Source organism: Leptonychotes weddellii, chromosome X, assembly GCF_054177405.1.
Source record: "Leptonychotes weddellii isolate Sample4059 chromosome X, ASM5417740v2, whole genome shotgun sequence".
NCBI lineage: Eukaryota > Metazoa > Chordata > Mammalia > Carnivora > Phocidae > Leptonychotes > Leptonychotes weddellii.
In genome coordinates this window covers 58,351,108-58,365,907 of record NC_138385.1, presented here as the reverse complement: position 1 = coordinate 58,365,907, position 14,800 = coordinate 58,351,108, and the positions used below count along the sequence as shown (strand labels likewise).

The 14,800-nt window shown below is 36.9% G+C and overlaps 1 protein-coding gene and 1 non-coding gene across 3 annotated transcripts in view; one reads left to right on the top strand and one right to left on the bottom strand.

The window, feature by feature from the left end:
* TEX11 (testis expressed 11) overlaps window positions 1-14,800 on the bottom strand; it is a 307,210-nt gene that overhangs the window by 122,592 nt on the left and 169,818 nt on the right. For both annotated transcript variants that reach the window (XM_081808717.1, XM_081808718.1), the window contains exon 16: window positions 6,250-6,387. In XM_081808717.1, the coding sequence (XP_081664843.1) occupies window positions 6,250-6,387 (138 nt within the window). The remainder of the gene's footprint in view (window positions 1-6,249; window positions 6,388-14,800) is intronic.
* On the top strand, window positions 2,076-2,182 carry LOC115942416 (U6 spliceosomal RNA). The gene has a single exon (XR_004077020.1). It is a non-coding gene; the product is annotated as a U6 spliceosomal RNA (small nuclear RNA).

Here is a 14,800-nt window from a genome sequence, read left to right as displayed (position 1 = left end):
AATTCTTAATCTCAGGAAACAAACTGAGGGTTGCTGGAGTGGTGGCAGGTGGGAGGGATAGGTGACTGGGTGATAGACATTGGGGAGTGTATGTGCTATGGTGAGCTCTGTGAATTGTGGAAGACTGTTGAATCACAGATCTGTACCTCTGAAACAAATAATACATTATATGTTAAAAAAAAAAAAAAGAAGCTGGCAGGAGGGGAAGAATGAAGGGGGGGAAATTGGAGGGGGAGATGAACCATGAGAGACGATGGACTCTGAAAAACAAACTGAGGGTTCTAGAGGGGAGGGGGGTAGGAGGATGGGTTAGCCTGGTGATGGGTATTAAAGAGGGCACGTTCTGCATGGAGCACTGGGTGTTATACGCAAACAATGAATCATGGAACACTACATCAAAAACTAATGATGTAATGTATGGTGATTAACATAACATAATAATAAAAAAAAGAATAATGGGGTGTTTTCTAAAATAATGTAAACTCCTTCAGTTCTGATAATCAAGCATAGATCTTCATCACTTTTAGTTTCCGATTTTCCACAGGAGCAAGGACAGAAACAGTATGAACAAATGTAATTCCTTTAATCACAAGAAACTGACAGGTGTTTATTGAGTCTCTATGCCAGCTGTCAGGGAAAATAAAGATAAGATATGGTCCCTGTCTCAGGGAGGTGGCACTCTGATAGGGGGCTAAGTCAGGTATACAAATAACTAGAATACAGTGCAGAATGTAAGTACCTAGGTATAAACAGAAGTGTTACAAAGTTTTAGAAGAAAAGTAAGACTCAGAAATTTCCTTATAAAGCGAAGACTGTCATTAGGACCTAGGCTTTGATAAAGGAAATTTCATAAGGTAGAAATGCAGGGAAGAGGTCATTCACAATGGAGAAGCATGGAAAAAGGTACAGAGGTAGAAAAGCACAGATCATGGTTAGGAAGCTGCAAATAATCCAATTTAGGACAAACACAGTATACATGTAATGGAAATAAAATAGGATTATATTATGTCTAGATTTTGGAGGACCTTAAGCACCAAGGAATTTGGTCTTTATTTACAGAGAGCCACTGAAAATTATCGAATGGCTCCCTGTAATTGGTTAGAACATTATTCCAGTGGTGACAGAGGTGATGAAAGCCTGGACTAGAGTAGTGAGGTAAAGATGGAAGAGGAGACAGCTGGCAAAAATATTGCAGAAATAGAACTGATCAGCCATGGCACATGATGAATACAGGGGGAGCAGAAGGAATCCAAGAATCTAAAATTTCAGTCTCAGATTGCTGGGTACACCCAACGATCGAAAAGTGAATGTGGGCTATGAGAGAGATCAGGGCTAGACATACAGATTTAGGAATGAAGAGTTGAAGCTAAGATGGATTACTGAGGGTAGAGTGTACAGAAGAAAAAAAAAAAAAAAAGAAGAGACCAGATAATAAATTCACTCAACAAATGTTTATTGAAAACTTACCAAGTACCAAGCATGGTCATGGGTGTTAGGGATAAAATAGTGAAGAAGACAAACATAATACCTGCCCTCATCCAATATTTATTTGGTGAAAAGAGCCAGTAACAGAAACAGAGAAGGAATAGCTAGAGCAATAAATAGGATTAAGAGATGTCATAGAAGCCAAAGAGAAAGTTTCCAGAAGGATGAAGTGGTTGACAGTATTACATTGTTTTGTGCTAGAGAGATCAGAGGATAAGAAGGACTGAGAAAAGATCATTAGACCTGATCATTAAAAGGTCACTAGTGATCTTTATAGAATCAAAGATGCAAAAATCATCAAGAGGGGGATAGGTAGTGAGGCCAAAAACCTTAGAGAGCCTTGTCTATTCTTTTTCTTCTATCCTACATCTGGTTGGAAATTGTCAGGGAATTCTGTCATCTTTACTTTAATACTCTATTTAGAATCTGCTCCCCATCCACAATTCTTCCACTCCAGTCCATGCCACCTCATCTCTTGCCTAGATTATTTCAGTGGCCTCCTAAATGGTCTCCTTGCCTCCACCCTTGCACCTGCCCTAGCCTATTCAATACAGTGGTAAGACTGATCTTATTAAAATGCAGGGTAGATCGTGCTCAATTTGGCAGTACATATACTAAAACTGGAACAATACAGAGAAGATTAGCATGGCCCCTGCACAAGGATGACATGCAAATTTGTGAAGTGTTCTGTATCTTAAAAATTTTTTAAATTCAAAAAATAAAATAAAATGCAAGTCAGATCATGTCATTCCTCTGCCCAAAACCCTGCATGGCTCCCCATCTCGCCTAGCATTAATGACAAATCTTTACAATGAACTACAATGTCTTTCTTACATGATCCGTTTCCCCACTATTTCCCTGATCACAGTTCCTACTTTCCTTAATATTACCTGTGCTAAAGCCACACACATCCCTTTGCTATTCTTCAAATACCCCAGGTATGCTCCTATCCCCACTACCTTTGCACTTGCTACTCCTGCTATTTGGAATGCTGTGGGATTCCCCCCTCCGCAGATACCCACATAGCCAGATCCCTCATTTCCTGAGGTCTCTACTCAAAAATCACCTTCTCACTGGGGCCTTCCTTGGCCACCCTATCTAAAATTTCAACCCTTTATTCCTCTTCTAAAACATTTAATGCCACCCTTTCCTCCTTAGTTTTCTCCATAGCACTTATCACTAATGTAACAGGGCCAGCAAACTATGGCCTTTGGGCCACTTCTAGGCCACCATCTATTTTTGTATAGTCCACAAGCTAAGAAGGCTTTTACATTTTTGAAAGGTTGAAAAAAAAATCCAAAGAAGAATAATATTTTATGACACATGAAAATTATATGAAATTCACATTTCAGTGTTCCTAAATAATAAAGTTTCATTGGAATGCAGCCATGCCAATTTGTTTACACATGGTCTATGGCTGTTTTCATGGTACAACAGCAGAGTTGAATAGCTGCAACAGACACTGTATGGTGTAAAAAACCTAAAATATTTACTATGTGGTTCTTCACAGAAATTTTGCTGACCTCTGTAATATACCATAATATTCATCTTTTTATTTTCTGTCTCTCCTAGTAGAGTGATAAACTCCATGGGTGTAGGTGTTTTTGTCTATTTTGTTCATTACTATACTCCAATGCCTAGGACAGTACTTAACATATAGTAGACAGTCAATACATATTTTTTAAATAAATGCACAGTGAAAAAAATATCAGCAGTAATTTTAGGTTAAAAAGTTTGGTGAAAGGAAGGACAAGAGAGAACTGTAATTTGAGCAGGATGACAAGACTGAAGGAGGGTTTTTGAATAAAGAAGATGTCAAAATAATTGTAGTGATGGGGAAAGAAACAGTTGAGAGAGAAATATTAAAGAGTTCAAGTTGAGGGCGCCTGGGTGGCTCAGTTGTTAGGCGTCTGCCTTCAGCTCAGGTCATGATCCCGGGGTCCTGGGATCGAGCCCCGCATCGGGCTCCCTGCTCCGCGGGAAGCCTGCTTCTCCCTCTCCCACTCCCCCTGCTTGTGCTCCCTCTCTTACTGTCTCTCTGTCAAATAAATAAATAAAATCTTTAAAAAAAAAAAAAAGAGTTAAAGTTGAGATTTGTAGAGAAGGTCCCCAGAAAACGTTCTTTCTAAGAGATAAGAAGAAGAAAGGAAGTGTAAAGAAAGGAAAAGTTGACGAAGTTTATGTGAGTGGCTATAAGTTCAGAAAATTACAAGATAAAGTTTTTTGCTAAAGGGAAGGGTAAAGCATGGTGGCTTAAGGACAAAAAATTTTGGAATCACCATTGTGAGGAATATGACAGAAAGTTAGTAAGAGTCAGTTTTATTGAGTACCTAGCTGAAAAACCATGCAATTTTAGCAGATCCAGTAAACATGGTTTCATAAATTTTTTCTGAACAATGTTCAAATAGCTGAAGGAAAGGAGTGAAAAAAAGACAATGAAAATTAACAAGGGAAGGTGGGAATAGTAAAACAGTAAAATATAATGGATTGTGTAATTTCTTTTCACCTTTCTATCTGTCTTAGTGCACAGGAGAGTATTCCTTACATATGGCGGGTACCAAATCAATGTCTGCTAAGTTCAAGACAGAAAGGATGAAGAGAAAAATATACTAACAGTAATCAACAAGATTACCTTGAACATACTGAGAATAACTTTTGGCTTCATCACCAGTCTGGCCTTAAATGATATAATTACATGCTGAGTATACACTATTAGGACATGCCTGGTTTCCCGCTCTCCTCTTCTTCTCCTCCTTACTACTAATACCATTTGTACTCCAACTTATAGGCTTAGTCCTATATTAGGCTCTAAGATCAAGCTTGACATTAGTCAGAGGAGACTTAAGTAGCACTGTTTCAGGGTGCCTGCCTGGCTCAATCGGTGGAGCATGTGACTCAATCTCAGTGTCGTGAGTTCAAGCCCCACACTGGGTGTAGAGACTACTTTAAAAAAAAAAAAAAAGGAAGAGGCACTGCTTCAAGTCTTGAAAGACTGTATCTACTCACTTCAATTCTAGTAACTGCATCCCAGACTGGTCCCCTATGCCTGACCTCCACTCTTAAAAAAGAGCCTCATATTCTAGGGATGTCTGGGTGGCTCAGTAAGTTGAGCATCTGTCTTTGGCTCAGGTCATGATCCTTGGGTCCTGGGATCGAGCCTCACGTTGGGCTCCCTGCTCAATGGAGAGTCTGCTTCTCCCTCTCCCTCTGCCCCTCACCCACCCCCCGTTCATGCGTGCACTCGCTCTCTCTCTCAAATAAATAAATGAAACCTTTAAAGATCTGCCCATTAGGATACCCTGAGGCTAGCTGCTTGGTTGAGTTAAAGGCTACTATGTCTTATTCATGTCTGTAACCTCAAAGACTATCACAGTGTCTTGTGCTGTACTCTATCTGCATTAGCTGAACAGATAGCAGAAGAGATACCCTTCCTTGGCCTGAAAAGTATTCATCCAAATGGCATGTCTGACTCCAAGTCCTTCCCAAACTATCAGGCCAACATAAATCATGAAAGTTACAGTAACTTTCTGATCACCTTCTTTATGTCTTTAAGTAAGCAACTATCTTTCTGAAATAGTTAATGGCATCCTATGCAGAAATATAATGAATTAGGTAATGAAACCTGTATGATAATCTTTTTTTTCAGGTCTTTAAGTCAATAGTAGTGTCAACTATCTTTCTGAAACACTTAAATGCTAGGCTATGCTGAAATATCATGAACTAAGTAACATTTCAACTTCTCTTCCAGAACTATAAATTTTTAAAATACAAACTAAATGGTAAATATTCTTTTGAAAGAAAATTTAAAGTATTTAGTCAAACAACCCTTCAAAGTAAACAAAAACTCAAAGAAAATGTCTGGAATTGCAACCAGTAATCACATATTTTCCCCTAAACTTGTCATTAAAACCTGAAAAGCAACAAAAGCCTTCATATTTAATCTGGGCCCACACTTGTCCTTCCACAAGCCAATACCTTTCCCCACTTAAGTGCATACTATATGATGCCCAAAGGAAGAAATGTCCCTTCCTTAAATAGGTTTTTATCTCATTCACCTCCTAGAATTTTGTTCTGAAAAACAATCGGTTGCTAAACATTTTCTAAAGTGGTTGGATAGGTAACAGATAACCCAGTACATAAAAGAATGACCATTTTATCTGAGTATTTTCCCACACTGAAATGTTTGACCAATAAAAGTGTACCTTAAAATTTAGTCGGCTTCAAAGACAATACTGCAGATGGTTAGTAGCAAGACAACTTTGTTCAGAAGTTCCAATGATATATTACTTTTCAGAAAAGGATGCCAAAAAAACCCAGTAAGTAATGGCATTAATAGTTTTTCAAGTTCTCTCTTTCTGGGAAGTCCCAATCAGTCATGTTTACAGTGTACAAATCAGGAAAATATCAATTTGAGTTTATCCTGTATGAAAGAACTCTCAGATATCTTAACCTCGTAGCCAAGAAGACGCACCAAACTGTATCTACCTCTCTGCCACTGCATGTAACACCTCCTGCCTTTGAAAAATAGATAAATCAGGGGCGCCTGGGTGGCTCAGTCGTTAAGCGTCTGCCTTCGGCTCAGGTCATGATCCCAGGGCCCTGGGATCGAGCCCCGCATCGGGCTCCTTGCTCCACAGGAAGCCTGCTTCTCCCTCTCCCGCTGCCCCCGCTTGTGTTCCCTCTCTCACTGTCTCTCTCTGTCAAATAAATAAATAAAATCTTTAAAAAAAAAAAAGAAAAAGAAAAATAGATAAATCAAAAGACCTTATCAAGTTGTTTCAAATGCAGGTAACAGGAAGCCATGTTCCTCCGCAGCTTGGCCAAGTCCAGATCTGTTTGATCAGCTGCATAAAATCTCAGAGAATAATAGTACCAGTTTAGGGCATCAGCGTAACTTTGTACCTAAAGGTTGAAAAGAAATAATAAAATTACAGAGATATCTCTACATTTGACCTTAATTTTTCTAAGTCTCCTCTAGAAAAAAAACAAGAAATTGTATTGTTTTCTTTTTTAGGCAACCAAAACACAATACCCTCTCTAGTTGAGTTCTAAGTGCATTTTATGATCCGTCTAGATCAGTATAAGTTACAGATTAAGTGGCAATCAATATTCTCTCTTCTTTCCCCACATTAGAAATTTCAGAGAAACCATCAACAAAATTAAAAGGCAACCTAGGGAATGGGAGAAAATATTTGAAGACCACATATTCAATAGAGGGTTAATATCCAAAATATACAAAGAACTCCTACAACTCAATAGCAAAGCAAAAAACAAAAAACAAAAAACAAAAAAACCAATTTAAAAATGGGCAAAGGACCTGAATAGACATTTTTCCAAAGAAGTCATACAGGGGCACCTGGATGGCTCAGTCGGTTAAGCATTCGATTCTTCTTTTTTTTTTTAAGATTTTATTTATTTATTTGACAGAAAGAGAGAGAGCACAATCCGGGGAAGGCAGGAGAGGGAGAAGCAAGCTCTCTGCTGAGCAGGGACCCCGATGTGTGGCTCGATCCCAGGACCCTGGGATCATGACCTGAGCCAAAGGCAGATGCTTAACCAACTGAGCCACCCAGGCTCCCCAAGCATTCGACTCTTGATTTTGGATCAAGGTAATGATCTCAGGGTAGTGAGATCAAGGCCCAGGTCAGGCTCCACGCTCAGCTGGGAGTCTGCTTGAGGATTCTCTCTCTCCTCTCTCTATCTGCCCCTCCCCCTGCTCATGCTCTCTCTCTCAAATAAATAAATCTTTAAAAAAAGGAGACATACAAATGGCCAACAGGTAGAAGAAAAGGTGCTCAACATTACTAATCATCTGGAAAATGCAAATCAAAACCACAATGAGATATCATCTCATAACTATTAGAGTTGATATTATCAAAAAGACAAGGGATAACAAATGCTAGTAAAGATGTGGAGAAAAGGGAAACCTTGTACGCTATTGGTGGGAATGTAAAACGTAGGGTTATCATGGAAAACGGTATGGAGGTTTCTCAAGAAATTAAAATTAGAACTACCATATGATCCAGCAATCCCATGTCATTATTTGAAAGAGATATCTCTACTCCCATGTTCACTGCAGCAATATTCACAATAGCCAAGGTATAGGAAACAACCTAAGTGTCCATTTACTGATAAAGAGATAAAGAAAATATGGTATATGTACACAATGGAATATTATTCAGCCATAAAAAAGAGGGGGCATCCTGCCATTTGTGACAAGGATGAACCTGGAGGACTAGTATGCTAGGTGAAATAAGCCAGACAAAGATAAAATCTTTCATGTCATCACTTATATGTAGAATCTGGAAAAAAAAAAAAGTTAAACTCTAGAAACAGAGAGAAGAGTGGTTGGGAGGGACTGGAGGGCAGGAGAAATGGGGAGAGGTTGGTAAAAGGGTACAAACATTCAGTTATAAAATGAAAAAGGTCAGGGCGCCTGGGTGGCTCAGTTGTTAAGCATCTGCCTTCGGCTCAGGTCATGATCTTAGGGTCCTGGGATTGAGCCCTGCATCGGGTTCCCAGCTCGGCGGGAAGCCTGCTTCTCCCTCTCCCACTCCCCCTGCTTGTGTTCCCTCTCTCACTGTGTCTCTCTATCAAAGAAATAAAATCTTAAAAAAAAAATGAAAAAGGTCTGAGGATCTAACGTATGACATGGTGACTATAGCTGACAGCTATACTAGGTTGTATAATTGAATTTTGCTAAGAGAATAGAACTTAAATATTCTCACTAAAAAAAGTGATGAATATGTTAATCAATGGTTAGAACTCTTTCATAATGTATACATATACCTAGTCAAATCATCACATTGTACACTTAACTGTGTCAATTATACCTCAATAAAATTTTTTTAAAAAGAAATTTCACATGTGGGATGGAAAGTCTGAGGGGTGGTGAACCACCCTAGAAAACTCAAAATACAATTTTAGTTATTAAGTACGTAACTAATGAATCACTGAACACTACAACAAAAACTTATGATGTACTAATTGAACATTAAAAAGAATTAAAAAAAATAATTTTTAAAAAGAATATCCATAATTCACCATGCTAATACAGCTATTTTCATTTTTTTACACTCCATTTTAACCTTGTCCTTTTGTATTTGTATATAGTTGCAATCATAGTTTATATTAGAGTTTCATGTTCCATTCTTTCCATTTGACTTTATTTTGTAAATATTAATCTATATTACTATGGAGTCTTCACAGTTGTCAATTTAAAGAATATTTAACATTCAATTAAGTTAATATACAATGATTTTCTTAATGCTAGATATTTGATTTCCAGGTTTTTCACTATGATAATGAAGTGCCACTGTGTTTTTGTACATTTTTTTTTTTTTTTTTACTTTTGAGGCACTACCAAATTTTCAAGGGTAAGACACTATTAGGAAAAATCTGATAGAAATAATCTGGGTAACTTTTTTTAAACTAAGAAAATTCAGATTGCTCATGCACACCATGAGGTGTGTGTAAGGTAGATGAGTCCCTTGTACCCTCCCCATCAAGAAGCTTCACATTTTTCAACAAAGAACAGGAGTCATTAGGACCTAAATGGAATAAAACACTCTTCAACTAGAAAAAACTGTGCTGTGTAGGTCCAACACTGCTTATTACTATTTAGAATCAAGATTATATTCTTCTCCAGTGTTGGAAGTGGGAGTTTAAAAATATCATTCTGCAAGACTGGAAAATGAGGGAAAAGAAAGAGAATCAATAGGAGAAGGGAATTCTGAAGTAATTTTAAATCTGTTCCATAAAGAAATACAGGCCTTCTAAAAGAGAACAAGAATACCATTCTATTTTGCAGTACCTGATTCTACGGAGTAAAACAAGACATTTTGATATACAAATACATTGTGAAATGATCACCACAATCAAGCTAATTAACATATCCATCACCTCAAATAGATACTTTTTGTGGTGAAAACACTTAAGATTTATTCCCTTAGCAAATTTCAAGTATATAATACATTATTACAATTATGGAGAACATGCAGTAACTTAGGTCTTTATAACTTATTCATTTAATAACTGAAAGTTTGTATCCTTTCACCAACATATCCCCAATTCCCCCAACTCCCAAACCCTGATAATCATCATCCTCTTCTGTTTTTGTAAGTTCGACTTTGTTAGATTCCACATATAACTGAGATCATGCAGTATTTGTCTTTCTGTGTCTGCCTTATTTCACAGCATAATGTCTTCGAGATTTATCTGTGTTGTCACAAATGACAGGTTTTCCTATAGATCATTTTGGGTAATATGGACATTTTAACAATATTAATTCTTCCAATCTCAATTCTTGCAATCTGTGAACACATGATATCTTTCCATTTACTTGTGTCTTCTTCAATTTCTTTCATCAATGTCTTATGGTTTCAGTGTATAGACCTTTCATCTCTTTGGTTAAATTTATTTCTAAGTATTTTAGATGTTATTTTAAATGGGATTGTTTTCGGGGCCCTTGGGTGGCTCAGTCATTAAGCGTCTGCCTTCAGCTCAGGTCATGATCCCGGGGTCCTGGGATCGAGCCCCACATCGGGCTCTCTGCTCAGAGGGAAGCCTGCTTCTCCCTCTCCCACTCCCCCTGCTTGTGTTCCCTCTCTCGCTGTCTCTCTGTCAAAGAAATAAATAAAATCTTTTTAAAAAAATAAAATAAATGGGATTGTTTTCCTAATTTTTCAGATAGTTCATTGTTACTGTATAAAAGGGCAACTAATTTGTGTATATTGATTTTGTATCCTGCAATTTCACTGAATTTGTTTAACAGGTTTTTTTTTTTTGGTGGAGTCTTTAAGATTTTCTATGTATAATATTAAGTCATCTGTAGAGATGACTTTACTTCTTCCTTTCCAATTTGGATGCCTTTTATTTCTTTTTCTTGCCTAAATGATCTGGTTAGGACCTTCAGTACTATGTTGAATAGAAGTGGTAAGAATGAACATCCTTGTCTTGTTCCTGATCATTAATGAAAAGTTTTCAGTTTTTCACCCTTGAGTATGATGTTCGCTGTGGGCTTGTCAGGTATGGCCTTTATTATGTTGAGGTACATTCCACTTATACCTAATTTGTTGAGAGTTTTCATCATGAAAGGATGTTGAATTTTGTTAAATTTTTTGTCTGCATTTATTGGGATGATCATATGATTTTTATCCTTCATTCCATTCAATGTGGTGTATCATATTTACTCATTTGCATACGTTAAACCTTCCTTGAATTCCAGGGAAAATTTCCATGTGGTCACTGTGTAAGATCCTTTTAATATGTTGTTGAATCCAGTTTGCTAGTATTGTGTTGAGGGTTTTTTTGTTCATCAGGGATTTTGGCCTGCAGTTACCTTTTCTTATAGTGTCCTTGTCTGGCTTTGGTATTAGGGCAATGTCGGCCATGTAAAATAGTTTGGAAGTGTCTGGGATGAGTTTGAGTGTGAGAACAATTAGCATTAATTCTTCTTCAACTGTTTGGTAGAATTTACCCATGAAACAATTTGGTCCTAGGCAGTACTTTATTCAGAGATTTTTGATTATTGATTCTACCTCCTTACTCATTACTGATTTGTTCACATTTTCTATTTGTTCATGATTCAGTCTAGGTAGTTTGTAATTTCTAGAAATTTATGCATTCTTCTAAATTATCCAATTTGTTGTCACATAATTGTTCACTATAGTTTCTTACAATCCTTTGTATTTATGAGGTATCAGCTGTAATGTCTCTCATTTCTAATTCTATTTGAGTCCACTATCTTTTTTTTTTTTTTTTTTTTAAAGATTTTATTTATTTATTTGAGAGAGAGAATGACATAGAGATAGCATGAGAGGGGGGAGGGTCAGAGGGAGAAGCAGACTCCCTGCCGAGCAGGGAGCCTGATGTGGGACTCGATCCCGGGACTCCAGGATCATGACCTGAGCCGAAGGCAGTCGCTTAACCAACTGAGCCACCCAGGCACCCGAGTCCACTATCTTTTTTTTCTGCTTTTTCTTGGTTAGTCTAGCTAAACATTTGCAATTTTGTTTATTTTTTCAAAAACCAACTCTCATTTTTGTTGAAATTTTCTTTTTTTTTTAAATCTCTATTTCATTTATTTCTGCTCTGCTTTTTTGTTATTTCCTTTCTCTGCGATCTTTGGGTTTAGTTATTCTTTTTCTAGTTCCTTGAGGTGTAAAGTCAGGTTGTTTATTTTTTTTATTATTTTTATTTCTTTTCTTTTAATTCTAGTGTAGTTATGATACAGTGTTATATTAGTTTCAGGTATACAATATAGTGATTCAACAATTCCATAAATTACTCAGTGCTCAACAAGATAAGTGTACTAGGTTGTTTACTGAGGCATTTGTCAATATAAACTTCCCTTTTAGAACTACTTTTGTTGCATCCGATATATTTTGGTAACTTAGGTTTCCATTTTCATTTGTCTCAAGATTGTTTTTTATCTTCCAAATTCTTATTAAATTCCAGTTAGTTAACATGCAGTGTAACTTTAGTTTCCAGTGTAGAATTTAGTGATTCATCACTTATATATAATACCCAGTGTTCCTCACAAGTGCCCTCCTTAATACCCATCACCTATTTAATCAATTCTCCCGCCCACCTCTCCTCCAGTAAGCCTCAGTTTGTTCTCTATAGTTAAGAGCCTGTTGCCTGGTTTGCCTCACCTTCTTTCCCCTCTTTTGACTTCTTCTTTCACCCACTGGTTGTTCAAGAGTATGTTGTTTAATTTCTATGTATTTGTGAATTTTCCAGTTTTCCTCCTGTTACTGATTCTTCTTTGAGTTAACTGTATAAAGTGTAAGGTTTAGATCAAGATTAACTTTCTTGCCTATGGATGTGCAATTACTCAGACACTATTAGTTGAAAAGACCATTCTTCTTCCATTGAATCCTTTTGCAAATTATCGGAAATAAGTTGAGCACACTGGTATGGGATTCTTTTGGGGTTCTCCACTGAGTTCCAATGGTCTATGTGTTTATCTCTCTGAGAATACCACACAGTCAAGATTACTGTAGCTATATAAATCTTGAAGTCAGGTAGAGTAATTCCTCCCTCTCTGTTCCTTTTTTCTCAGAATTATTTTTAGCTATTTTCATTCCTCTGCTTTTTTTTTTTTTAAGATTTTTTTTTAATTTTTATTTATTTGAGAGAGAGAATGAGAGACAGAGAGCATGAGAGGGAGGAGGGTCAGAGGGAGAAGCAGACTCCCTGCCGAGCAGGGAGCCCGATGCGGGACTCGATCCCGGGACTCCAGGATCATGACCTGAGCCGAAGGCAGTCGCTTAACCAACTGAGCCACCCAGGCGCCCCTCATTCCTCTGCTTTTATGTATAAATTTTAGAATGTCTGTATTTTTTCTCATTCTTTTGCTTATAACCTATTTGTATCTTCATATTTATGTCTCTTTTAAGCAGTCATAAAGTTGAGTCTTGCTTTTTAATCCATTTTGACAATGTCTGTTTTTCACTGAAGAGTTGAGGTCATTTTAATTTAATGTGAGTTTTGCATATGCTGAGATTTCAATCTATCATCTTCCTATTTGTTATCCATTTGTCCTACCTAAATTTGTTCCCTCTTTCCTCTTTTTCTGCTTCTTTTGGATTATTAAATATTCTTCATAATACTATTTTATCTCCTTTTTTTTGAATTATAAATCCTCCTTCCAATCCTTTTGGATATACATCCAGAATTGGAATTGCTGGATCATATGGTAATTCTATTTTAAATTTTATGAGGAACCACCATACTGCTTTCTACAGATTTCTTTCTTTTTTTTTTTTTTACAGATTTTATGTATTTATTTATTTTTATTCTTATGTTAATCCCCATACATTACATCATTAGTTTTAGATGTAGTGTTCCATGATTCATTGTTTGTGCACTACAGATTTCTTTCTATACATTCCTACCAACTACTTTTCATTTTTATTTTTTTTTATTTTAAGATTTTATTTATTTATTTGAGACAGAGAGAATGAGAGACAGAGAGCATGAGAAGGAGGAAGGTCAGAGGGAGAAGCAGACTCCCTGCCGAGCAGGGAGCCCGATGCGGGACTCGATCCCGGGACTCCAGGATCATGACCTGAGCCGAAGGCAGTCGCTTAACCAACTGAGCCACCCAGGCGCCCTACTTTTCGTTTTTAAACAGCATTTGTTCTGTGTATAGAATTTTAGGTTTACAGTTATTTTTCATTATATTAAAGATGTTGCTCTACTGTTTTCTTGCTTGCACTGCTTCTCATGAAAAATCCAGTGTCTTCCTTAATTTGTTCCTCTGTATGCAGGCTGTCATTTTTCTCTGGCTGCTTTTAAGATACTCTCTTTATCACTGGTTTTGAGCAATTTGATTATTATGTGCCTTGGTTTAGTTTTATTCATGTTTCTTGTATTTGGGGTTTGCTAAACATCTTAAATATGCTGATTTAGAGTTTTCATTAAATGTTAAAAGTTTTCAACCATTATTTCTTCATATATTTATTCTCTCTCTTCATTTGGGGATTCCAATTATCCATATATTAAGCTACCTGAAGTCTTTCCATAGCTTGTGATGCTATTTTAATTTTTAAAAATTTTTTCCCTGTGTGGTTCATTTTGGATGGCTTCTATTGCCATCATGTTTATTAATCTTTACCTCTGCAATGTCTAATCTGATATTAATACTACCCAATATATTTTTTATCCTAGACCTAGTTTTCATCTCTAGAAATTTGACTTGGGTCTTTTATATCTTCTGTGTCTCCACTTTTTGAATATATGGAATAAAATTATATGAGGTATTTTAATGTTCAGTTAATGCTAACTTTCATGTCAGTTTCAAGTGATTGCTCATTCTCTTCATTATAAAGTGTTTTCCTGCCTCACTGTATACTTGGTAATTTATTATTGGATGACAAATATTGTATACTTTACTTTGTTGGGTGCTGGATAGTTTGGTATTCTGATAAATATTCTTGACCTCTACTCTGGGAAGCAATTAAGCTTATTGGGATCAATTTCATCCTTTCAGGTCATACTTTTGATATTTTAGGTAAGTCTGGAACAATGTTCAGTGCAGAACTAATTATTCCCCACTACTCAGACAAGACCTGCCTGAGTTTTCTACCTACTGTCCCATGAATTAGAGGATTTTCTGTCTGGCTAGTATGAACAGGCCCTATTCCCAGACCTTTGTGAGTGCCAGGCACTGTTCCCACATTAATATTTTTAGATGGTTATTCCCCCCTAGCTCCAGGTCCTTTCATCCCATATTGTCCTAATTAGTATTTGGCTAAACAAGGGAGGAGGACTCTCTGACTGCTGGGGGTCTCTTTCTGAGCTGTGCTCT